General features: G+C 37.7%; 1 protein-coding gene across 3 annotated transcripts; it reads left to right on the forward strand.

Moving 5' to 3' along the window:
- Positions 1–236: 236 nt before the first annotated feature.
- Positions 237–24,605, forward strand: LOC128700719 (sphingomyelin phosphodiesterase 5). 3 transcript variants are annotated; one of them, XM_053794071.2, is made up of 10 exons: positions 237–316; positions 2,017–2,190; positions 2,614–2,853; positions 9,183–9,300; positions 15,684–15,828; positions 17,222–17,334; positions 19,426–19,500; positions 20,618–20,771; positions 22,787–22,995; positions 23,775–24,605. In XM_053794071.2, exons 2-10 carry the CDS (start codon positions 2,027–2,029, stop codon positions 23,985–23,987), a joined length of 1,431 nt encoding a protein of 476 aa, XP_053650046.1. In that variant the 5' UTR covers positions 237–316; positions 2,017–2,026; the 3' UTR covers positions 23,988–24,605. The 3 variants fall into 3 exon arrangements, with proteins under 3 accessions (XP_053650046.1, XP_053650047.1, XP_053650045.1); XM_053794072.2 differs by having other exon boundaries at positions 246–296; XM_053794070.2 differs by lacking the exon at positions 237–316 and adding an exon at positions 333–570.
- Positions 24,606–26,803: the final 2,198 nt, after the last annotated feature.

The following is a 26,803-nucleotide window of genomic DNA, read 5'->3' on the forward strand; positions in this document are numbered from 1 at the left end:
AGGATGAGCTGTGGGTGCACAATAAACTAACTGCTCAGGCAGCACGGCTGTATAGCCCTTGTGGTTTAGAGCTTCCTTTTTGATTATAATATATATATCAGGCATCACGACTAACTACACGTTTCTTTTTTTCAGGAAGAAACTCCATTTCCTTTTCATTTCAGCCCACATTTCATGCAGCATATTTTTCCCGGACTCCCGGGAGGTAGGGTTCATTAAGGTGGCTTTAGTGGCCCTGAATAACCACATAAACAACAACATTGTCTGGGAGGCTTTGTGGCTAAGTGGCTGGCTAGGTGGATAACTAGCTGGCTGAGTGGCTTTAACTAGCTTGCTGAGTGGCTGTCTGGGTGGATAACTAGCTGACTGAGTGGCTTTAACTAGCCTGCTGAGTGGCTGTCTGGGTGGATAACTAGCTGGCTGAGTGGCTGTCTGGGTGGATAACTAGCTGGCTGAGTGGCTTTAACTAGCTTGCTGAGTGGCTGGCTGGATGGGTAATTAGCCGGTTGAGTGGCTGGCTGGGTAACTAGCCGGCTGAGTGACTGGCTGGCTTGGTGCATAACTAGCTGGGTGAGTGACTGATTGGATGGGTAACTAGCTGGCTGGCTGGGTAACTAGCTGGCTGGCTGGGTAACTAGCCAGCTGAGTGCCTGGCTGGTTGGGTGGGTAACTAGCGGGCTGGGTGGTTGGCTGGCTGGGTAACTAGCCGGCTGAGTGGCTGGCTGGTTGGGTGGGTAACTAGCTGGTTGAGTGGCTGATTGGATGGGTAACTAGCTGGCTGAGTGGCTGGCTGGCTTGGTGGGTAACTAGCCGGCTGAGTGGCTGGCTGGTTGGGTGGGTAACTAGCCAGCTGAGTGGCTGGCTGGCTTGGTGGGTAACTAGCCAGCTGAGTGGCTGGCTGGCTGGGTGGGTAACTAGCCGGCTGAGTGGCTGGCTGGTTGGGTGGGTAACTAGCCAGCTGAGTGGCTGGCTGGCTGGGTAACTAGCTGGCTGAGTGGCTGGCTGGTTGGGTGGGTAACTAGCCGGCTGGTGTATGTGGTAATGTCGGGTGTATGTGGTATTGTGCACTATGTTTAAGTAGATTAGGCAATAAATAAGTTTATTTAGGCACATGTTCACATAAATACAGCTACATAAACTATCATATATAGTAACATATGTGCAAATTACCTAGGATAACCCCCCAAAAATATCAGAGCGATTTATTTCCATCCATGTTCTTCACTTTATTATTCGTAGCATCTTTATTATTGTCATGAAGGGTTTCAAACAGTTCATAGCATTTTTGAGATGGAGGATATGCTGGATTGAAAAGTTTTGGCATGACAACCAAAGGCTTCATGATATAAGTTTATTTAGATCTCATTCATGACTTTTACAATGGTTTTTTATCGTAAATTACGTACAATTGAACCAAAGTATGATTCGGTAATGTCAAATAGTGGATATATAAACACATAAGCAGTACAGTGTAATTCTTTATTGACAACATTTCGCTCACACAGTGGGCTTTATCAAGTCACAAACAGATCTACCTGGGTGGAAGGTACGTGAGTATTTATAGGATGAAGTCAGGTTGAGAATGCTGGGTCAGGTGGAGAATGCTGCGTGTGACAATTTACCAAGTAGGGTCATAGTCTAATACCTTGGGTAGCTTTGAAGAGAGATTGGCTAAGTATATGGGTAGACCTTCTGCAGTGTTCCTCCATTCTTATGTTCTTATGTGGGATAGCGATGATGAAGTTTCTTGGCAAGGGGTTCAGCTATGTTATAGATGTAGATCTACATGAGCAGTGCTGACTTCAACAACATAGCTGTACATGGAGACAGTGAAAGTATTAAGCTCCTCTCTTCATGACTCAGTCATATTTCTGGTTAAGACTTTTGTTTGCTTAATTAGTTGGTGACTTTTATTGGGCAGATTTGATTCCTAAACAGATAGAATTAAAGCAAACTGTTTAGCATTAATTACAGTTCAGTATTATATTTGTCACTGACTTGCAGTTTTCATTCCAGGAAATTTGCAATGGCTCCTCCTAGAGAGTCACGGTATGACAAAAAGATATGGGAAGTTGTGGACACCCTTATCAGCATATTGACAGTCCCATTTCTCCATGCCATCTCCCTGTTTGGCTCCTGCTACTGGATCACCACTTTTGACAAATCCGCATTCCTCTTCATGTTTATGAGGTCTCATTATTACTTGAGCCTGTGTACTCACCTAGTTGTGGTTGCAAGAATTGAGTCATAGCTGCTGGCCCTGTGTGTGTGTGTGTGTGTGTGTGTGTGTGTGTGTGTGTGTGTGTGTGTGTGTGTGTGTGTGTGTGTGTGTGTGTGTGTGTGTGGTGTATGTGTGTGTGTGTGTGTGTACTCACCTAGTTGAGGTTGCAGGGGTCGAGTCCAAGCTTCTTGCCCTGGAGTGTGTGTGTGTGTGTGTGTGTGTGTGTGTGTGTGTGTGTGTGTGTGTGTGTGTTTTATAAATTATGATCTTACACCTTGAAAATATGATATACTATTTCTTTTTATTATTACTATAAGATCTTGATTCAAAACCTTTCAAGTGTGTTACATGCAAAATAAATTACTTCTGTTTGTTTCCTTTTTATTCTGTAGGTTTGCAGTTTTGGGCCCAATTTTTTTCATCTTGGCATTTGTGTTAAGTCCATTTGCTCTTGTGGGATACATCCTGTGGGTGCTTCTCAACTCATATGTCAACATTCAACCATTCTACTCTGTTTCTTCAAGTCAGAGTCGGTATCCCTCTGAAGGACACTACTGTCAGTCCAAGTTCACCCTGTGTTCTGCAAATTTGCTCCTGTGCTTGGAGATTATAGGACGCATAAACAACAACAGGTAAGAAATACAGATGTACAAAACCAACCAGTGACTTTTCACTTCAGCACGGTCAGGATATGTTGGTATTGTGTACCATTACAGTATTGTAATAAAATAACAAGTAGGGAGCTTATTTCTAGTCTTTTAGGTAAATGGGTACAGTTGCAACTAGTAATTGTGGCAGCGTTTTGCTCTCCAGGAGCTATTACAGCTTGACTAAACTTCTGGAGAGTGAAATGTTGCCACAATAAAATGTCACATTAGTTTTTCATGTGTCCATTTACCTAACATTTTGAAGGAAATTCTACCATTATTACAATTTCTAGTCTGTTAAAAATTCTATACCTTTCATGGAAGGAAGCAGGTGACCAGTAATGGTGATTGTGGTAGATGGAGATGAGATAGCTTTACAATGGTCATAAAAATAATAGACCATTCTGTTATCAACTGACTTTGTTTGTTAAGATAAGATTTGTTCGGATTTTTATCCCAGAGGGTTAGCCACACAGGATAACCCAAGAAAGTCAGTGTGGCATCAAGGATTGTCTGCCTTATTGGGGTCCTTCATTCTTGTCCCCCAGGATGTGACCCACACCAATTGACTAACACCCAGGTACCTGCTTACTGCTAGGTGAACAGAGACAGCAGGTGTAAGGAAACATGCTCGACATTTCCACCTGTGCCAGGGATTGAACTATGGACACTCAGTGTGCAAGGCGAGAAACATTGCCAACTAAGCAACAGGATCTTGGTTTTAAATCATTTGATCCAGTGGACATTGTCCTGTATTTCTAGAAACTGTTAGATTGAGGTCTGCTAAACCAAGGATTTCTTGGCTATGCTAGTGGCAGAGCCTCCTCTTGATGGATCTATAATGCGACAAACATAACAAAGTTAGACTGCTGTCTTTCAGTATTTTTCAAAATATAAAATTTTTTTTTTAATGTGCATGATTAAAAATAAATATTTAACTTTAAACAGCTGCTGGTATATGTAAACACACACTGTACTACGGTAGCAGAATGTAATGTACTTTAAAGAAAAATTGTATGTGATGACATATACCTGACTTTATACCTGGAGTATACCCTCTCCAGGTATGAAGTCAGAAGTACTGAAATTACCTATTTGTAGCTAGAGGAGTAGGGCTATGTTTGCAGTGGTTTGTCTTCATTAATATGTCCATCATGTATTTTTTTTTTTTTCAGATTTCTCCCTTTGGTTTTATTTTTTTAATTTGTATCTGTGACCTCTTGTCATCCCATTTGAAGGTAATCAAATTGTCTTTATTCTGTCATATTGTTCATAAGCTTTCATGCTATCGCATCATCTCTCTTCCTTCTGTCATCCAGCGTATGCATCTTCATTGTTTTCAGCCTTTCATCGTTATTCATAATTTAGCTCTAGGATTCATTTGTGGCTCTTTAGAATTTTTCTTGCTGATTGACTTGCCCTTTTTTTATATGTATGAACACCCCAGAGTACTTGCCTATTCTAATTTTGGCCCAATATACATTGTCAAATTTTTTTCTGAATTTTGCCCTCGAAATATTTAAAGCCTGTTTTATAGTTATCAGGTATGGCATATGTAGTTCTCACAGTTTCATTTGTATGATCTCATGATGATATTTTCATTAAAAATAATCCCTAGATCCCTTCGTATGATACTCACCAAATTGTATGAGGGTGTCTTCACAAAATTCAACTTCAATAACAGAAACATACAATGGAATCAAGTCAGCCATGTCCTAAATGAAACAAGCTGGAAAGATATCCTAAAAAATATGGATCTGAACCTTTGCCTAGGAAAAAAAATTAACTCTGTGGCACTTGAAGTCTGCTCAAGGCACATTCCATTAAGAAAAAGAAAGAGAAGATGTAAACTAGAAAGACAGAGAAGCTCCCTATACAGGCGAAGGCAAAGAATCACAGAGCTGCTGAGAGGGGCCAATATATCTGAAATACAAAGGGAGGCACTGGTCAGAGAAATAGCAAATATCGAACTTAAGCTTAAGAAATCTTACAGGAGACAAGAATCTCAGGAAGAACTAAAATCTATAAGGGAAATTAAAAAAAAGACAAAATACTTCTTCTCTTATGCCAAATCTAAGTGTAAAACAACATCCAGTATTGGGCCCATGCTTAGGCGAGATGGGACATACACAGATGACAGCAAAGATATGAATGAGATACTAAAGTCTCAGTATGACTCAATGTTCAGCGAGCCGTTAACCAGACTAAGGGTTGATAATCTAAATGAATTCTTTATGACTGAGACCCAAAATTTAGTCATCTCAAAAATCTCTGATATTATCCTAACACCAAAAAACTTTGAAAAGGCAATAATTGACATGCCCATGCACTCTGCCCCAGGCTTAGACTCATGAAACTCCGTGTTCATCAAGAACTGCAAGAAACCCCTGCCACATGCCTTCAGCATTCTATGGAGAGGGAGCATGGACACGGGGGTCGTCCAACACTCACTAAAACAACAGACAGCTCCACTCTACAAAGGTGGCAGTAAAGCAATTGCAAAGAACTACAGACCAATAGCACTAACATCTCATATCGTAAAAATCTTTGAAAGGGTTGTAAGAACAAGGTCACAAACCACCTAGATACTCATCAATTACACAGCCCAGGGCAATATGGGTTTAGAGCAGGTCACACCTGCCTGTCCCACCTACTGGACCACTATGACAAGGTCCTGGATTCTGTAGAAGATAAACAAAATGCGGATATAGTATACACAGACTTTGTGAAAGCCTTCGACAAGTGTGACCACGGTGTAATAGCGCACAAAATGCATGATAAAGGAATAACAGGAAAAGTTGGTAGATAGATTTATAACTTCCTAACAAATAGAACACAAAGTGTAATAGTAAACAGAGTAAAGTCTGAGGTAGCTATGGTGAAAAGCTCTGTTCCACAAGGCACAGTACTTGCTCCCATCCTATTCCTCATCCTCATATCTGACACATGTGTCTTCCTTTGTGGATGACACCCGAACTGCCATGACAATGTCCTCCATCGAAGACACCACAAGATTCCAAGCAGACATTAACCAAATTTTCAAGTGGGAGACTCAGAACAATATGAAGTTCAACAAAGAGAAATTTCAACTACTCGGATATGGAAAACTTGAGAAAATTAAAACTGTATTAGGGTATGCAACAAATTCTAACCAAACAATAGAGTGAAAAATTAATGTGAAGGACCTGGGAGTGATAATATCAGAAGATCTCACCTTCAAAGACCACAACAGTGTATCTACCACATCTGCTAGAAAAATGATAGGATGGATAATGTGAACCTTCAAAACTAGGGACACCAAGCCCATGATGATTCTCTTCAAATTGCTTGCTCTCTAGGCAGGAATACTGCTGTACATTGAACTGCCTCCTTCAAGGAAGGTGAAATTGCTGACTTGGAGAGTGTACAAATAACTTTCATGGCACACATAAGTGTGATAAAGCACCTAAATTACTGAAAACAGTTGAAGTCCTTTGATTTGTATTCCCTGGAATGCAGGCAAGAAAGATACATGATAATATACACTTGGAAAATCCTAGAGGGATTAGTACCAAACTTGCTCACAAAAATCGCTCCCTATGAAAGCAAAAGACTCGGCAGGAGATGCAACATTCCTCCAATGAAAAGCAGGGATGCCACGAGTACACTGAGAGACAACACAGTAAGTGTCAGGGGCCCAAGACTGTTCAACTGCCTCCCAGCATACATAAGGGGGATTACCAATAGACCTCTGGCTGTCTTCAAGAAGGCGGTGGACAGGCACCTAAAGTCAGTACGTGACCAGCTGGGCTGTGGTTCGTATATCAGTTTGCCTGCAGCCAGCAGTAACAACCTGGTTGATCAGACCCTGATCCACCACGAGGCCTGATCTCAGACCGGGCCATGGGGGCATGACCCCCGAAACCCTCTCCAGGTAACATACATTTTTTATGCAACCTGGTTTCACTTTCTTCTATTTCCATTACATGTCATTTGTCAACATTTTATTTCATCATCCATCTGTCATTCCATTTGCTCAGTTTATTTAGATCTTTGCCAGTAATGGTGATTATGGTGAATAGAGATGAGATTGGTTTTAGTGATTGCAGTAATAGCTGAATTCTGTAACAAACAGATTTTTTCTGTTGTTGCAGATTTTCTCCTGTATATTTCTGAGGTTTCTGCATGGGGAAGCAGAGAAGAATCACTCCTCCCATAGCCATGTGTGTTGTAAGAGGCAACTAAAATGCTGAGAGTAAGGGGCTAGTAACCCCTGCTCCTGTATAAATTTAATATTCAGTGTAAAAAAGAGGAAACTGTTTTTCTTTTTTGGGTCACTCTGCCTTGGTGGGAGATGGCTGTTGTTTGAAAAAAAAAATCTGATGTTCTCTACGTATTATAGTGTGAAATCCATGCCACATGAACCGCAGCTCATGCTAGCTAGTTCCTTAAATAATGTTCCTTTCCATTTTTTTTTTTTTACCTTTTTTTTCCAACCACCTGTGTCTCACTCCCACTCCCACTTACATTTTCACATTGTTTTCCTTGTGTTTGTTTGTTACCTGTTAATGTTACAGGAATCATCAAATCAGTCCTCTTAAATGGAAGAGTAAGTACAAAATTACAGGAATAAGAACTATTTCAAAACATACACAGGGCACTTGTGAAGTGAAAACTGAATATTATAAATTTAATCCAGAAAGGGAATTTTGAATAAAAAATCTGAAACTACTGTACAAACAATATTTGTATTTTTTAAAGCAAGAGTGTGAAATATTTCTATTTAACATGAATTATTTTCTTTCACGTTGGAAAATATATTTGTATAATATCGTTGTAGCAGAGGGACACTTAATATATTTGTAAGTTTTTCCCTTCTCCAATATCTGTTTGTGAAATGCTTGTGGTACAGTATTAGTAAATGAAGAGAAATAAGTAATAATGAATTATCTATAATATATCTCTAAGATAGTTTGGACATATGGAAAGAATGATTGATGATAGGATTGCATTAAGAACTGAATAGAGTAAAGCACAGTGCCTTCACTCTGAAGGAAGTGTGAGGATGTTGCAGATTGGAGGATCATCTGAACTGGGATGTTAGCAGACTTCTGGCTTCACAGTGATTGGATGAGTGATGGTGAATGTCAGTTAAAAAGCGAAAAAAATTCAGCAAACTATAATGATAGGTAGGCAGACAATTTCTTGAAAGATAATGGAAAACTACATACGGGAGAGGTTCCAGGAGGGCGTACAGGTTATAGTGTCTAGAATTTTATTTACATAGAGCTGCCTAGTGGTTTGGTTGTCATGGCCACATTCTTTGAGGAATCACTGGGGCAACTGCATACAGTATAGAGATATTGATACATACAGAGATACTGATATATATTGATCAGTAGTATACTGTTATGTGTATTGATCCACAGGTCTTTCAGCATATTCATTCTTTTAATTACCTCTTTAAAGCACTTTCATATATGCAGAATAATTACTCTGTAATGCCTGTTTTTTTTTTTTCCATCTCTACCAAAAGTAACATGAAGATTGAGAAACTTATGTAACGTATGGGAATCTTTATTGAGGAAATGTTTCCCCACACAGTGGCTTCATCAGTCCAATACAGAGCAGAAAGGTATAAGGAGAGGTGGAGTTTGAGGTAATCAGTCCCTCAGCCTGGAGTCAATGTGTTCAGTCCATCAATCTTGTAAAATGTACAGCATATGCTGCATAAGTGTCTCAATCTTCAACATGTCAGTTTTTTAAACCATTTATCACATCTGTCAGACACTGCAGCATCATGGGATCTTGATACAAAGAATTCTTCAAAACATGTCCAACCTGTGGACGAAGACCTACTTAGACTAGTGGACGGTTCCACTATGACCCCGCCTCCTCCTGCTTTGCCTCACCTGACTACAGTATATGAGCCACGTCTATGGCCCTATGCTGTACATTCTACAAGATTGATGGACTGAACACATCGACTCCAGGCTGAGGGACTGATTACCTCAAACTCCACCTCTCCTTACACCTTTCTGCTTTGTATTGGACTGATGAAGCCACTGTGTGGTGAAATGTTTCCTCAATAAAGATTCCCATATGTTGTATGAGTGTCTCAATCTTCAACTTGTTGGTTTTTTAAACCATTTATCACAAAAGTAACATGTTACTCTACAACATTCATTGTATGCATTAAGTAGTTTAGGTACAGTATATTCAAGTAGAAGACTGGGAAGTATACTCTCATTGTACATATTATTTATAACAATGATTCATTGCTTAACTCTTCTGCTTGAAGGCTTAAATATTTTTCATGTTGATCTTCTTATCAGGAATGTGTACTGGCGAGTGAATGAGATTGCTAGACGTCTCCTTCATCAAAATCCTTTGTTAAATCTTAATCAGAATCTCCAGTCTCCAGTGAACAGGGAAGATATTGTTCAGAGTAAGGTAGGATTATTAATATATAGTACATTAGTAGAAACTTTGAAATGTCAGGCTTTAATTACCATACCAGTAGTTTATTGGAATATTGTTGAATGAAGTTCAAAACTTTACCTTCACTCTCATAAATAATGAGGGTTGATAAAGTGAGGGTTGCCTAATATTCTCTTAATTCTTACCCACTTTCATCACAGTATGCTTCATGCACTATCTTTAGTTTTTTGACAAAAATATGTATTTTTCAATTGTGGTCTCACCCATTGTGAAGAGGATGCCGTGTAGGATAGTGAATAAATTTTCTGGGCAAAATTTTGCTAACAGGGCTTTACAAATTTGGACTTCAAGACTCCAGGAATTTATGATGCTGGGAAGGCTTTTGTTAGGCTCTGAAATCAGTAGTACAGGGAAAGCACCTAAGCTCAGGAAACAAACTTTTCTAAGATTTACCACTCGTGATTAGAGATACCTGTCATTTCTTGGCACCCAGTATCTGCAGGTTGATAGTTGTGCAGCAAGTATGAGTGTACATGCTAACATTGCAAGAAATTTCAGACTTATTATGCCATGTAAGAGGAAGTTAGTAGTGGCTAGTGATATTTCAGTGATAAATGCCATTCAAAGGGAATATCTTGATGTCAAGGAAGGGATGCTTATCCAAGGAATTGGAGCTACACTTCCTTTCCTCGGATCAAACGTGACTGTCTCCCATTATTCTGGTGTTGTATAGTGTTGTGCAACCCCTATGGGTTTAGCACTTTCTCATGAATATGTTAATAATATTCAAGGTTACTGGATTTGAGGTCTGGAGGTGAGAAGGACAGTGCCTGCACTCTGAAGGAGTGGGGATATTGTAGTTTGGAGGGTCATTTAAACTGTGAAGACTGCACACTTCTGGCAAGAGAACTGTGTAATGAATTATGGTGAATGTGTTTCATTTTTTGGGGTCACCCAATCTTGGTTGTAGATGGCTGGTGTGTTAAAAAATTAAGAGTAGACAGTATATCAAAAAGATAACACATTAAACTTACAGTACAGTTATTAAGGAAATTGAAATATTATATAACTTGGATAAATCTTCATCAGTTGAATAATTATGCTGTGATTTTTATATTTTTCACATCACCCATCAAAGTAAGGTGACCCAATAAAGGAAACACATTCATCATCACTCATTTAATAGCTATCTTGCTAGAATTGTACACAATTCAAACAGCCCTGAAAACACCTTGGACAACCCTTTCAAGTGAGAACTGTTGGATCTGAGAGGGACCTGACCTCTCAGTGGCTACATTCTCACTACTACTACTACTCTGCACCTCTCCTGACAGTATTTAAGTCTCCGCACTGTCGCTTGATCTTCAGATAGTTCCTGACTATGGAACTGAACTTCTCCAGGCTGAGGGACTGACAACCTCAAATTCTACGACTTCAAGGGTGATGGACTGATTACATCGTCTTCACATCTCTACTGTTCCTGCCTACTTTCTGTATTCGACTGAAGAAGCCTACTGTGTAGGCGAAACGTTTCGGAATAAAGTTGTCTAACTGTTGCCTATGTGTCTTACCTACCAACCTGTCGGTATTTTATACCATTTTGATGTTCATCTTGTCATACACTGCAACACATGGCCTCTTGGTACAGAAAACACCTTGGACAACCCTTTCAAGTGAGAACTGTTGGATCTGAGAGGGACCTGACCTCTCAGTGGCTACATTCTCACTACTACTACTACTACTATGCACCTCTCCTTCTGACAGTATTTAAGTCTCCGCACTGTCGCTTGATCTTCAGATAGTTCCTGACTATGGAACTGAACTTCTCCAGGCTGAGGGACTGACAACCTCAAATTCTACGACTTCAAGGGTGATGGACTGATTACATCGTCTTGACATCTCTACTGTTCCTGCCTACTTTCTGTATTCGACTGAAGAAGCCTACTGTGTAGGCGAAACGTTTCGGAATAAAGTTGCCTAACTGTTGCCTATGTGTCTTATCTATCATCCTCACCCATCCTTCAAAGTAGTCATTGTATTTCCCATCTTCCAAACATAGAGTGCAGTTAATAATATGGTGGTAATTTTTTAAGTTATGATATGAGAGGTCCTCAGTTAACAACACTTCACAGTACAGTGTTTTGATATACAAGTGCTAATACATCAGGGAAGGTACTTATTACACTACAGTAATGTGTGTCTGGAAATTTTTGTTATACAAAAATATACACTTTAAAGTCTGGAGTAATATCTGATAATCAGATTTTTTTTAATAGGGAAAATTCTTAATTTAATTTAAAAAATCTATCATTTGGCTATAAATTACTAAAAACAGATGGTTGCTCAGGTGTTGTCATATATCTCCCCAGTGTCCAAATACTGTGCTAAGTTTTGTATAATTGTGTGTTTATATAGGCACCATTTTATACATTTTGGAAATTTTGGGGGGGAGCCTGATTCCGCATTTATAAAGTGGTTTAGGCCTTATCCATGTTTGGTATTTGGTTTCACGTTGTATTTTCTAGTTACTGATGTAAATATAGTACCTGGTTGATAACAAAGGTTACTAGTTCAGTGGAAGAGCAGGTACTTGATGCAAATACATTCACCCCTGATTTTGACATGCATATAGAACAATACGCAAATTTCTGCACATGGGAGAATAAAACTTATGACAATGTTTTGGTCTGCCTTGGACCATTAACTAGCCACGTGACTAGTTAATGGTGGCGGTTGGGCCAAAATCTCGTCGTAAGTCATTCACCTATGTGCTGGTATGTGTGTATTGTTCCAGTCACGGTATTGTGCCTTTTTATTCTTTACACTTATAGAACAGCATGTCAGTTCAGATGATAAGGAATGTGAAGCAACTGGCATAATAAACACTCAGCTTATCATTAAAATTATTTTCTTTTATATTTTATGCTATTAGGGTAGGGATATATTTTTGGGGAATTGATGAAAGAATTTGCCATGTCAAGCATAGTTAATTATACCATGACTCTTCATACAAGGTTAAGAACAAGAATGAAGGTCACTAGAACATGACCACAACAAGAAGTTACAAGTAATTAACAGTTCAAAATAAATCTTCAGATGATGTTTCAATCCATACTGAACTATTGTCATATGTTCAGGACTGACCAAAGCATTAAATAATAATAATAATTAATAATAATATAGTAGTAGGTTGGTAGACAGCAACCGCCCAGGGAGGTGCTACCATCCTGCCAAGTGAGTGTAAAACGAAAGCCTGTGATTGTTTTACATGATGGTAGGATTGCTGATGTCTTTTGTCTGTCTCATAAATATGCAAGATTACAGGTATGTCTTGCTGCTTCTACTTACACTTAGGTCACACTACACATACCACATACATGTACATGTTTATTTATACACACTCATCTGAGTTTTCTTTGATTTTATCTTAATAGTTCTTGGTCTTATTACTTTTCCTTTTATATCCATGGGGAAGTGGAATAAGAATCTTTCCTCCGTAAGCCATGTGTGTTGTAAAAGTCAACTAAAATGCCGGGAACAATGGGCTAGTAACCCCTTTTCCTGTAAAGATTACTAAAAAGAATAAGAAGAAGAAAATTGTCAAAGTGGGAAGTCTGAATGTGCGTGGATGTTGTGCAAATGATAAGAAAGAGATGATTGTGGATGTTATGAATGAGAAGAAGCTGGATGTCCTGGCTTTAAGTGAAACAAAGCTGAAGGGGGTGGGAGAGTTTCAATGGAAAGGAATAAATGGGATTAGGTCAGGGGTTTCAAATAGAGTTAGAGCTAAAGAAGGAGTAGCAATAATGTTGAAGGATAAGCTATGGCAGGAAAAGAGGGACTATAAATGTATTAATTCAAGGATTATGTGGAGTAAAATAAAGATTGGATGTGAAAAGTGGGTTATAATAAGCATGTATGCATCTGGAGAAGAGAGAAGTGTAGAGGAGAGAGAGAGATTTTGGGAAATGTTGAGTGAATGCGTGGGGAGTTTTGAATCAAGTGTGAGAGTAATGGTGGTTGGGGATTTCAATGCTAAAGTGGGTAAAAATGTTATGGAGGGAGTAGTAGGTAAATTTGGGGTGCCAGGGGTTAAATGTAAATGGGGAGATTTGGTAATAAGTAATACATATTTTATGAAAAAGAGGATAAATAAATATACAAGGTATGATGTAGCACGTAATGAAAGTAGTTTATTAGATTATGTATTGGTGGATAAAAGGTTGATGGGTAGGCTCCAGGATGTACATGTTTATAGAGGGGCAACTGATATATCGGATCATTATTTAGTTGTAGCTACAGTTAGAGTAAGAGGTAGATGGGAAAAGAGGAAGGTGGCAACAACAAGTAAGAGGGAGGTGAAAGTGTATAAACTAAGGGAGGAGGAAGTTCGGGTGAGATATAAGCGACTATTGGCAGAAAGGTGGGCTAGTGCAAAGATGAGTAGTGGGGGGGTTGAAGAGGGTTGGAATAGTTTTAAAAATGCAGTATTAGAATGTGGGGCAGAAGTTTGTGGTTATAGGAGGGTGGGGGCAGGAGGAAAGAGGAGGGATTGGTGGAATGATGAAGTAAAGGGTGTGATAAAAGAGAAAAAGGTAGCTTATGAGAGGTTTTTACAAAGCAGAAGTGTTATAAGAAGAGCAGAGTATATGGAGAGTAAAAGAAAGGTAAAGAGAGTGGTGAGAGAGTGCAAAAGGAGAGCAGATGATAGAGTGGGAGAGGCACTGTCAAGAAATTTTAATGAAAATTTGAAAAAATTTTGGAGTGAGTTAAACAAGTTAAGAAAGCCTAGGGAAAGTATGGATTTGTCAGTTAAAAACAGAGTAGGGGAGTTAGTAGATGGGGAGATGGAGGTATTAGGTAGATGGCGAGAATATTTTGAGGAACTTTTAAATGTTAAGGAAGAAAGAGAGGCAGTAATTTCATGCACTGGTCAGGGAGGTATACCATCTTCTAGGAGTGAAGAAGAGCAGAATGTAAGTGTGGGGGAGGTACGTGAGGCATTATGTAGAATGAAAGGGGGTAAAGCAGCTGGAGCTGATGGGATCATGACAGAAATGTTAAAAGCAGGGGGGGATATAGTGTTGGAGTGGTTGGTACTTTTGTTTAATAGATGTATGAAAGAGGGGAAGGTACCTAGGGATTGGCGGAGAGCATGTATAGTCCCTTTATATAAAGGGAAAGGGGACAAAAGAGATTGTAAAAATTATAGAGGAATAAGTTTACTGAGTATACCAGGAAAAGTGTACGGTAGGGTTATAATTGAAAGAATTAGAGGTAAGACAGAATGTAGGATTGCGGATGAGCAAGGAGGTTTCAGAGTGGGTAGGGGATGTGTAGATCAAGTGTTTACATTGAAGCATATATGTGAACAGTATTTAGATAAAGGTAGGGAGTGAATGGAGACGAATGGTACTTGGGACCTGACGATCTGTTGGAGTGTGAGCAGGGTAATATTTAGTGAAGGGATTCAGGGAAACCGGTTATTTTCATATAGTCGGACTTGAGTCCTGGAAATGGGAAGTACAATGCCTGCACTTTAAAGGAGGGGTTTGGGATATTGGCAGTTTGGAGGGATATGTTGTGTATCTTTATATGTGTATGCTTCTAAACTGTGTATTCTGAGCACCTCTGCAAAAACGGTGATAATGTGCGAGTGTGGTGAAAGTGTTGAATGATGATGAAAGTATTTTCTTTTTGGGGATTTTCTTTCTTTTTTTGGGTCACCCTGCCTCGGTGGGAGACGGCCGACTTGTTGAAAAAAAAAAAAAAAAAAAAAATAATTATAATAATAATAATAGCAATAATAATAGTTTATTTCCACAGGGTACATGCAGAACATTTTGGGAAGATAAAATATATCATATTAGCAGAACATAATTAACAATTATCTCCAATTTTTGAGTTAATTGTGAATGGTTCACAAATTTGATTACCTTTATTCTTAACCAAAGTGGTTCTGTGGAGGAGGAAATTAATTTACTCCCACTGGAATAAAAGATGATACTTGAAGCTTTTGTACAGTGTATATTCCCCTGAGGAAGACTTGTAAAACACCTTAAGTGAAATCCTGGAGTTATTTTTTTTTTTAATAGTAGCTATCTCCCACTGAGGAAGGGTAACCAAGAAAGAAAAATCACATTCATTGTCATTCATTCAACTGCTGCCTTGCAAGAAGTATGCTGACATCACAGCTCAGTGAACTGCTACACTCTCACCGCTCTTGTAGAGTGCCAGCACAGTGTTTCCCATTTCTAGGACTCAGTGCCAACTAACTAGTTATCATGAACACCATGGAGTTGCACATTTAATTTTCCTGTTCTGCTGCCTTGCCAAGTGATTACCATTATGTGACATACAGTTTTTGTACTATAAATGATCTATCTTTTTTTCAGCTACCGGAAGTCAATGTGTTTATCCTTCAAGAAGTGTTCCTAAGGCTCTTTGGATCACAACTGATCAAGCATTTAAAGCACAAGTATCCTTATATAATCTATGATGTGGGTATTCATCGCATGGACACCAATTTTTGCCTTCTTGGTAAGTTATACACATTCATCTTGCTGTAACGAGAAAAGGTCAGATTTTTATCATGTTATGGAAAGTAAAAAATCTTTTAAAGCAGGAAAAATGCATATTATGTATGTTATTTAATGACTGTTTTGCAGTGCTGCACCACATAGAACTGTACAAGCAGGTCCTGCTTTACAGTGCTTTGCTTTACAATGTTTCACTAATGCAGCAGTATGCAGTTATACCTATTCTTTATTTATTTGGACTTCGTACAATAAATATATTCAACACTCATTATAAGCTAAGGATGGAAATATTTTAAGGTAAGTAATGTGTGTACTGTATATTCACTTTTTTAGGCCTAGCTCTATTGCTCACTTAATATATAACATGTTATCAGATTTTTATATGCATTTGAAAGTGAAAAAAAGGCTGTTTCACTTTACAAAAATTTTTGCTTTGCAGCAGTAGCCTGAAATCTAACTTGTTGTATAAGTGTAGGCCCTCTTGTATTATATTTGTTTGCACCCTTTCTGTGGAATGAGGCAAACCAGTCCCAGTTTTAAGGGTAATTCTATTTATTTGGTTGGATTTATAGACTAAAAATTGTTATCTTTCCTTGACTTATTTAATGAGGCCTGGTCACAGACCGGGCTGCGGGGGCATTGAACCCCGGAACTCTCTCCAGGTAAACTCCAGGTATGTCAAAACCTAACCCCTAGGATGTAACCCACAACAATCAGCCAGCTGGTCATTACACTGAATAATATGGTTGACTATTTACCATACCAGCTTAGAGGGAAATGGCATAAAATATTGACTTATGGAAAATAGAAACACAAATGCAGTATAATGTGATTTTTAATTAATAGTATTTTGCCCATACAGTGGGCAAAATGTTTGTCAATAAAGGATTGCATTATATTGCATTTATGTCTTTTTTTTTTCACTAAGCCAGATAAAAAAAAATTGCCAGATGACTATGACTATAGTATATCATTGATAGGTTCTTGGAAACTGCGATTTTAAGTGAAACGATGTATAGCAAAACCAGTTTTATCATAGGCTAATTGATTTAAACATCAGTGGTGCACAATGCACCTTCAGTACTCATTGCAACAGGGTTAAATCAAGAAATTAATATTTGCAGAGCGAAAATTGTAAGGAGCACCTCCTACCACCATGATGTTCAAAAACCAAAAATAACATATAGTGGACTCGCTGAGTGGGCAAGGGGCTAGTGACCCATTCTCCTGTATAAATTACTAAATGCAAAAAGAAGATTTTATGAATATGCCTCTAAATTCAGTTTTTCAGTTAATATCTATTATAAATTTTTCTGTAACTACTCAAATTATCTCCATCATGCTTGCAGTATATCAGCATTCATAATGATATAATTCCAACTTTTTATTCCCAGGAAGTGGGTTGTTCTTAGCATCGGAGTATCCAATTTTAGAGGCAAATTTCCATCCATTCACATACAACACCAGTTATGGGAAATTAATTTGTTATGGAGTTCTCCTGGTAAAGGTAAGAATCATATGTCTGTAATACTGTTGTCTAATACAACAAAATTTTCATATAGAAAATTAACAATTTAAGAAAATTGTTGATTTAATTAGTGACATTTCTTCTAAACTTGCATTAGATAACCTATGAAAATTTATTGTATTTTATCACCATGCTAATAAGCTTACATTATTTTTATATGTAAAAATATTTAACCAGGTACACATTTGTTAATTATTTTAAAGCCAACATGACATTTGTTTTTATGGGAAGAAATAATTTTTCAGTGGGTGATGTTTTGTGGCCTCTCATTCCTTGTATACATTTTTCTAGCATAAGTACTTGTGCCTCACACATGGTGCCCGAGCCATCACATACAGCTCTGTAACCTGCCGAACATCTTAATCGGGCATTGACTCCAGCGACTGGGATTTTAATTTAATATTTTAGAAGTAAGCCTTAGACATGGATGTGTAATGTCACCATGGTTGTTTAATATATTTACAGATGGTGTTGTAAAAGAAGTGAATACTGTACTAAGGTGTTGGACAGAGGTGTGGGCTGAGGAAGATAATGAATCTGATACAAATTGGAAGCTGTCACAGCTGCTCATTGCTGATGACAAGGTTCTTTTAGGAGATTCTGAAGAAATGTTGCAAAAGTTGGTGGAGGAATTTGGGAGAGTGTATGAGAAGGATTTTTAAAGTGAACATAGCAAACACAAAGGTGATGAGGGCTAACAAAAAAATAATCTAGGCAATGAAAGATTGGATATCAGATTGGAGGGAGGGAGTATGGATGATGTTAATGCCTTCAGATATTTGGGAGTGGACCTATCAACAGATGGGTCTATGAAAGATGAGGTGAACCATAGAATTGACAGAGGAAAAAAAAGGTGGATGGTATGTAGGGGTGGGGACAAAGGAGTTTATGGAAGCAAAGTAAAGGCGAGTGTACCAGAGATTTGGTGATACCACTGTTGTTATATTGGTGTGAGGCATAGGATTTAAACATTGCAACAAGGAGGGCAAAGTGTAGTGTGAATACTGTATTATGCAGAGAATTCACAGCATAGAAATTAGAAGATGGTATGGGGTTATCAAAGGAGGGGGTTCTCGAAGTAGTTTGAGCATGTAGCAAGGAAAAAGAGTGTATAATTCTTGGGTGGAAGGAAGGAGGGATAGGGGTCACCCCAGGAAGAGCTGGAGGGAAGGGGTAAAGGAGGTTTTGAGCATGTTAGATTAGAATGAATTGAAACAAGTGATTTTTATAGCTTGCTGTGCTGTTGGAGTGTGAGCAAGTTAACATTTAAGAAGGGATTCAAGGAAATCAGTTAGCCAGACTAGTCCTGGAGATGGGAAGTACTGTGCCTGTACTCTGAGGTAGGGGCCGGGATGTTGAAGTTTGAAGGGTTATTTGAACTGTGATGTCAGCACATTCCTGACAAAACATCTATTGAAGGAATGATAGTGAATATGTTTACCTTCTTTTGGATTGTCCTACCTCAATGAAAGACAGCCATCATGTTTAAAAAAAAGTGCAGTGCAGCATAGGCAACATTTAACTTCTGGCATGAATTTATTTAGCTAAAGCAATACAATTGTCATTTGAAGTCAAACCCATTATTTTGCAGATTATTAGCTTCCTATTCACTTTTCAGCATAGAAAAGACTCTACTGCATATCTGTTACATAGTGTACATATTTGCATTCAGGGAAAATTAACTCCCAAAGCTCAAGCTTTGGGAGTTAATTTTCCCAGGTCTCATAAATTGGAAAGGATAATGCCACAATAAAATGTCGCATTAGTTGCATGTGTCCCTTTACCTAACATACTGTTGGTAATCTACCAACATTATTATGACACAGAAGTTAGTATCTAGTTTGCTTAGGTCACTTGACCTCGTCAGTGTGTGCACTTCTGGGAAATATATTCTTTGTATTGTAATTTATTATTTTGTAAATATTCTCAAAGGTAGATAGGTACAATGTTAAAAAAAAAAAAAATGTGATAATGATGACTATGGATGTGGTGGGAACAGTGTTTTTTATTAGTATGCATATTTAATTTACAACAAGATTGTTTTCACTGAATATATATCATCATTTACAGCTTGACTTGGGAACATTGAAGAAAAATGATGTGGACATGCAGGCTGTTGGTTATGTTGCCAACACACACACACAGGTGAGGTGCTGTTTAAAATATATAGGCTTGATGATCATTACACAAATAACCCGCACATAGGAGAGAGAAGCTAATGATGATGTTTCGGTCTGACTTGGACCATTTACAAGTAACACTTGTAAATGGTCCAAGTCAGACCGAGTCATAAGCTTCTCTCTCTTATGTGTGGGTTATTTGTGTATTGCTCCGGTCATGGTATTGTGCCCTTTTGTTCTTGCTTGATGATTATATTACTATTTTATAATTATTGTAGTGATAAGCTCTCTGTTAAGACAGTTGAATTTTCTACTGCAAGACTGATGTGGGTAAATCAGATTTTAGTGGTATCTCCCTCAAAATTTACTTGTTGGCCTATTTTTTGTGTTGTCTGTGAATTAACTTGTGTTGCTTCTTATTCCTTCAAGGTCATTAATGAATGTTATGAACAACAAAGGACCCAAAACAGATCCTTGTGGAATGCCACTCATGACTGGTTCCCATTCTGGTTTCACCCAGTTTTGATTATTTAGACAGCAAAGAATTTGTAAGAGGATTTAAAAAAAAAAAACGAGAGTATGAGCATTAGTTAGAGTTAAGAGAGTTTATTTACTTGCATTAACATTGGATTACCTGAAGCTGAGAATGTAGATATGTGAAGACACAGAAAATTACAAATAATGTAAACAGCAAATTTCCCTTATTTGACTTTTTTTTTTTTTAGAACTGAAGAGATTTAGAATTTTTGCACATTTCAGCTGAAAATATTCTAATTAAGATTTTCAAAGAATTTTTATAATTGATATTTTGGGAAAATGTTGTATTCTCTCTAATTCAGAAAAAGTGTGAATTGGAGAGAAATTTCAAAAAGATAGAAATATTTCTTCTCAGAAAATTCTAATATTCATATAATAATCAGAACAAAATTTTTGGGAAAGTATTTACAGTAGTTTGAAAAATCTGAATTAGAGTTTTCCAAATTATTATTTAAAAATTTAATTACCATAATTGCTTTTGAAATTTCAGAAACATTCAGTAATTTCTTATCTGAATTCCAGATAAGAAATCACTGAAGTCCCATGAGCTTAGTGTAGATTACCTTTTAATGTTTTAACATTATGAGGAGCCTCTTATTTACCAGGCTTTCCAAGGAAAGGATCAAGTGTTGGTTCATCAGCTGGAGGAAGTCCGGCTGTGGATGAAGAGTTTCATCAGAGATACCCATAATGCTGATAGTGAAATTGTGGTTTTTGCTGTAATTGGAGGAGATTTCAACTGTGATAATATGTCATCAGGTAGGCTCATGTTGGATGCAGAATTACTGATATTAATACTGATGCACTTGAACCTACCCAGCATCTTAACTTCTATAATGGTACTTGGGAGTTTGTTCCAATCATCCACAACTCTATTACCAGTGCTTTCCTATATCCTTCCTGAATCTGAATTTTTCCAGCTTAAAACTATTGCTGCAAGTCCTGTCTAGGCTAGATATTTTTAGCACTCGATTTACATCCCCTTTATTCATTCCTGTTTTCCATTTATACACCTCAATCATATTAACCCTAATTCTAGACCTTTCTCTTGAAAGGCTTAGAATTAGCACTAGTTTCTGCTACTGGGTCAGATGCTGTGCTCCTTCCTTAATGCGGAGGTGACCTGACTGGTTGGGCCTTTGGCCTAAGCCGGGGGTTGACATGGACCTGCCCCGCATGGGCCAGTAGGCCTGTTGCAGTGTTCCTTCTTTCTTATGTTCTTATTGAGGGGGCTTAGGAAATTTGTTTGTAAGAAAAGGAAATTGTGTTGTAAAGTTTTGAACTGTATATTTGAACTAAAATATCTCAGTATTTATTTTTTTTTGGATGTCCCTTCTGAAACTGTACTGAATACTTCAAATGTTTTTATTTAAATGTGTAAGTTAGAAACATTGTTAGACAAGCTCCAGCAATTCCTTGTGGCATCTCACTAGTGATATTACACTTTTTGCATTTTTCTTTCAATTAGAATATCTTCTATCTGTTGTAATAGTTTTCCTTTCTTGCCTCTGTTTTTTTTTTGAGGTTTCTCATGGTAGTTTTTTGTGAGGAACTTTACCAGAAATTTTCTTAAAATTTTAATAAATAAAATACATCTATTTGTTTTGTTCTTGAATGCTTTCTGTGGCTCTGTTAGTACCTTAATATATTTTATATACTGTACTGTACAGCAGTTTTCTGACTAGAAAATAAAATGTTTGTTAATTAGCATTAGTTTGCTCTCTGTGTGTTTGTAGCATTATTCTCTGTTTGTTATTACGTCTGTGCTTGTCTGAGGTCACCAGTCCTGGTATAAATGCAACAACAGGGACATACTTTGTTATGGTACTGTTTTTGATCTTGGTTGAGTACAGAAATCCTTTTTCATACTTGTAGATTCCTCCTTCCTGTTTATATTCACTCAGATTTCACCCTGCTTAAAAAGCTGCTTCCTCTGATGATCTACCCAGCTGCTTCCTCCATTTTTAGCACAGTTTATTGAGTATGATTCTAAAGTAGGGCTCTCCTTTTTTTTTTAACAGAAAACTCTACTTGATACAAAGTACAATATAAAACACATCTTCTATGGAACATTGGTGGCCTTGATTTCTGCCTCCTAATCTTTTTTATTTTCAAATGCCAACTGGATTGATGTTCATGCAGGTCTTGTATATCACAACATTTGGGTAACAGTAGTTTAAATGATGGTGAACTAGGACTTAACTGAGCATCTTAGGCTATACCGTGGCTATCAGAAGGAAGTGTCTTGTAGGAATTGGTATGACATTTTCTAAAGGGGTTTCCAGTGTTATCCCATAGTCACTTTTTTCATGTCAAAATGAAGTTTTATGTGAATAAGGACTCTAAACTGCTTACCTGAAACTAGTTTGTCTGACCGATTTTGAGTTATGGAGATAGGAAATCAAGTACCTACACTCTGAAGGATGAGTGAGGATGTGGCTCAGAGAGCCATTTGAGTTGTGATATTTGTGCACTTCTGGCAAGACAACTGTTGAATGAGTGATGATAAATGTGTTTTCTTCTTTGGATCTTCTTATCTGGATGGGAGATTATTAATGTAAAAATAAAAAACTAAGTGTTTATTAGGATTTTTTTTTCATCAAACCTGCCATATCCCACCAAGGCAAGGTGATACTGCACTTTATATATGTAAAAATTCTATACACACTAATATAACAGCAAGCTAGGTGTTGTGTGCTACTAAGAGGGTCATATCCAAAACCACTTATACATGCAAGGATTGAATCTCAATTATTTTATATCTGCTCTATTAGGTGACAGGGGAACCCAAGTTCTTCCTTTGTGGAATGAATACGAGGATCCATGCCGGGTGTGTGCAGGAGATGACCAGCCTTGGACAATCGGCACAGAACACCGCCAACGTATGCTTCACCATCCATTAGTACAGAACCCTGAAACTTTTCGGAAAATTCTCCTTGATGATATTCAGCGGAGACGCTATATTCTGGATGCCACTGTGAAGGTAACTTAATTAGTCTGTGAAGGAATTCATGGAAACTGGTTATTTTTATATAGCTGGACTTGAGTCCTGGAAATGGGAAGTACAATGCCTGCACTTTAAAGGAGGGGCTTGGGATATTGGCAGTTTGGAGGGATATGCTGTGTATCTTTGTATGTATATGCTTCTAAACTGTTGTATTCTGAGCACCTCTGCAAAAACAGTGATTATGTGTGAGTGAGGTGAAAGTGTTTAATGATGATGAAAGTATTTTCTTTTTGAGGATTTTCTTTCTTTTTGGGTCACCCTGCCTCAGTGGGAGACAGCCGACTTGTTAAAAAAAAAAATACAGTATAGTAGTAGTGAATGCTATGAGCAGATAAGTCATTACCCTCAAATTACTGCCCAATTATCCTGACCTCAAGAAGAATCTTTTATATTGTTTTATATTTTTTCTTGAGCTATAAATGTAGGACATTTGCATATCTACACCATGGTTTGTAATGGAGAAGAATTATTCTTTGCAGTGTAGTTTCCAACTATTCCATTTACAAATTATTGAGGATTGGGATTCCACTTTGTCATACTAATATTTTGAAAGTAGAATTCATTATTAAGCAAAATTTGCATTAATGGTACAGTTTAGTGGATTCATTGATGCAATACATAATTTCAAGATTTTTTGTTTTCCCTCAATGGTTGACCCACAGTAGAAAACTCATTCACCATCATTTATTTAGTTCTTTCTTAATGTACAGTATATACATTTTATAATTACTCATCAGTTATAATAATCTCTGCAGGAACAGCAGCTGGATATGATGTGGATTGCCCCCAGTCTAGATCCATCAGGAGCACTGCATCCTCTAAGAGAAGGTGGCCGGCGAAGGATAGATCACCTGATTGTAAGATATGGCGATGAGGTCTCACCTTCAGCATTTTGGTTCAGCACTGTCATTGCCGGGCTTACGGATCATATCCCTGTAGCTTTAATGCTGGAGAGAAAACAATATTAAATGTTTCTTTGCTAAATACTAGTAGCAGGATGCAAGCTTAAAGAAAAGCTTGTATGAGTATTATTGAAGTTAAAGGAGATATATATTTTTAATTTGAGCATTTTAGTTACTGTTGACAAAATAACTGATATGTTAGTTTTCATTTTTAAATGTATTTTACACTAGTGATGAATAAGACACATTGCAACACTTGGGTAACTTTATTGAAAAAACATTTCACCTGAGCAGGCTGCTTCAGTCGAATACAGGCAACTGGAACAGCCTTGATAAATGGTGGTCAATCCTTCAGCCTAAAGCAGAGACATGCAGACAGACCTTATATATTGACAATATAGATATCCAGGTGTTGCACATGTGTCTTCTTTGTCAACTTGGCATTGTATACCATCAATAATACCATAGTTTGCACTCCTTTGAGGGGCTCTTGATCCAAGCCAAGGAATTGGGCTCACCCTTCCTTTCCTAGGATCAGATATGAATGCCTCCCATCTCCCTTGGTGCTGCATAACCCTTACTGGTTTAGCACTTCCCCCATGAATACAATAATAATAAAAAATTATTGTTTTAGAGTGAGTACTTAGATAAAAAAATGTATGATTAAAATATTATTTATCAGAATTTTGAACATGATTCTTCATACAAATGCACTTTAAAAGGTTCTTGTTGAAGTTATGCATTTAGCATGGTAAATTTTTTTTTCAACATGTCAGTCGTCTCTCACCAAAGCAAGGTGACTCAAAAAGGAAACACTTAACACCATTCAACACTTTCACCATCTTTCTTCTTTCTTTCAACAAACTGGCCCATATCCCACCGAGGCAGGGTGACCCAAAAAGAAAAAACAAAAGTTTCTCTTTTTAACTTTAGTAATGTACATAGGAGAAGGGGTTACTAGCCCCTTACTCCTGGCATTTTAGTTGCCTCTTACGACATGCATGGCTTATGGAGGAAGAATTCTAACTTTCACCATCATTCACACTTATTCACTGTCTTTATAGAGGCGCTCAGATACGACACTTTAGATGTTACTCCAAACAGCCAATATCCCAAACCCCTCCTTTAAAGTGCAGGCATTGTACTTCCTACCTCCAGGACTCAAGTCCAGCTAACCAGTTTCCCTGAATCCCTTCACAAAATATTACCCTGCTCACACTGCAACAGCTTGTCAGGTCCCAAAAACCATTTGTCTCCATTCACTCCTATGTATCATGCCCACACATGCCTGTGCATGTCCAAGCCCCTTGCACACAAAACCTGTTTTACCCCCTCCATCTTTTCCTAGGACAACCCCTACCCCTCCTTCTCTCCACCTCCACTACAGATTTATACACCCTCCAAGTCATACTCTTTTGCTTCATCTTCTCTAAATGACCAAACCACCTCAATAGCCCATCTTTAGCCCTCTGAATAATAATTTTAGAAACTCCACACCTCCTAATTTCCACACTACGAATTCTCTGCATAATATTTACACCACACATTGCCCTTAGACATAACATCGGCATTGCCTCTAGCCTCTTTCTCGCTGCAGCATTCACACCCCATGCTTCACACCCATATAAGAGTGTTGGTACCACTATACTCTTGTACTTCCCTTCTTTGCCTCCATGGATAATGTTTTTTTTGTCTCCACAGACACCTCAGTGCACCACTCACCTTTTTATTCTTCATCACTTCTATGGTTAACCTTGTCCAACAGATCTCTTACATAATTTCAAAGCTTATATATTTTTTGCATCAAGATAATCCACACATTTTGTGTGTTATAGTGCTGAATTAATTAGCTGGTTCATGAGGTTGTTAAATTATATTTGTCTTCTATTTATGAAATATAATTTTAGGCTGCAGAGTATTTGCTTGAAATACATTCCAGTATTGCTGTTTATTAATGTGCAGTACCACTGAATGACCCATGTGGGTTTAGTACTTTTTGTAAACAAAATATGTAATACAGTTAATATCATTGTTTCTTAGATATAATCAAAACTTGATGATTAAGATGACAGTTTTATACTGTTTAACCCTTTGAGGGTTTTGGTCGTACTAGTACGTCTTACGCGTAGGGGTTTTTGACGTACTAGTACTCATAAATTCTAGCGGCCTCAAATCTAGTGAGAGAAAGCTGGTAGGCCTTCATATTAAAGAATGGGTCTATGTGGTCAGTGTGCACAGTCTAAAAAAAATCCTGCAGCACACAGTGCATAATGGGAAAAAAAAAACTTTGACCATTTTTTTTTAATAAATCAGCGACTTTGCAGTTTATTTTCGTATGGTATTTATTGTTGTATTCTAGTTTTCTTGGTCTCATTTTATAGAATGGAAGACATATTACAGAAATTGAGATGATTTTGACTGGTTTTACAATGAAAGGTGCCTTGAAATTGAGCTCAAAGTAGCAGAAATGTTCGATTTTTACCAAACTTCAAAAGTAAACAAATCGTGCCAAGTGTGCAATACACGTCAACTGGTGAGTCTAATATTCTTTCACAAGTGCACCAATAATATTTATACCATTTTTTACACTAATGCAGTAGTCTGCATAACAGTAAATCTTATATTTTTTGTGAGAATAAAAATTCAAAGTGGAAAGCAAAAGAATATAAGAGGGGCCTTGAGACGTGACTAATGACTAGAGGAAATGTCATTTTAGTGCCAGGAATGTCTTTCTTGTTTATTCTGGACCCTATTCGGAAATGGGCATCTTTTGAAATTTGTGTGAAATTGGCAAAATTGCTAAATTCTGACCACTGTACTGGATAGTTGAATTTATAAATGGGTGGTTTCTTGCACTCATTCGATAGAAAAAATGGAGTTCT

Source organism: Cherax quadricarinatus, chromosome 56 (genome assembly GCF_038502225.1).
Source record: "Cherax quadricarinatus isolate ZL_2023a chromosome 56, ASM3850222v1, whole genome shotgun sequence".
Taxonomy (NCBI): Eukaryota; Metazoa; Arthropoda; class Malacostraca; order Decapoda; family Parastacidae; genus Cherax; species Cherax quadricarinatus.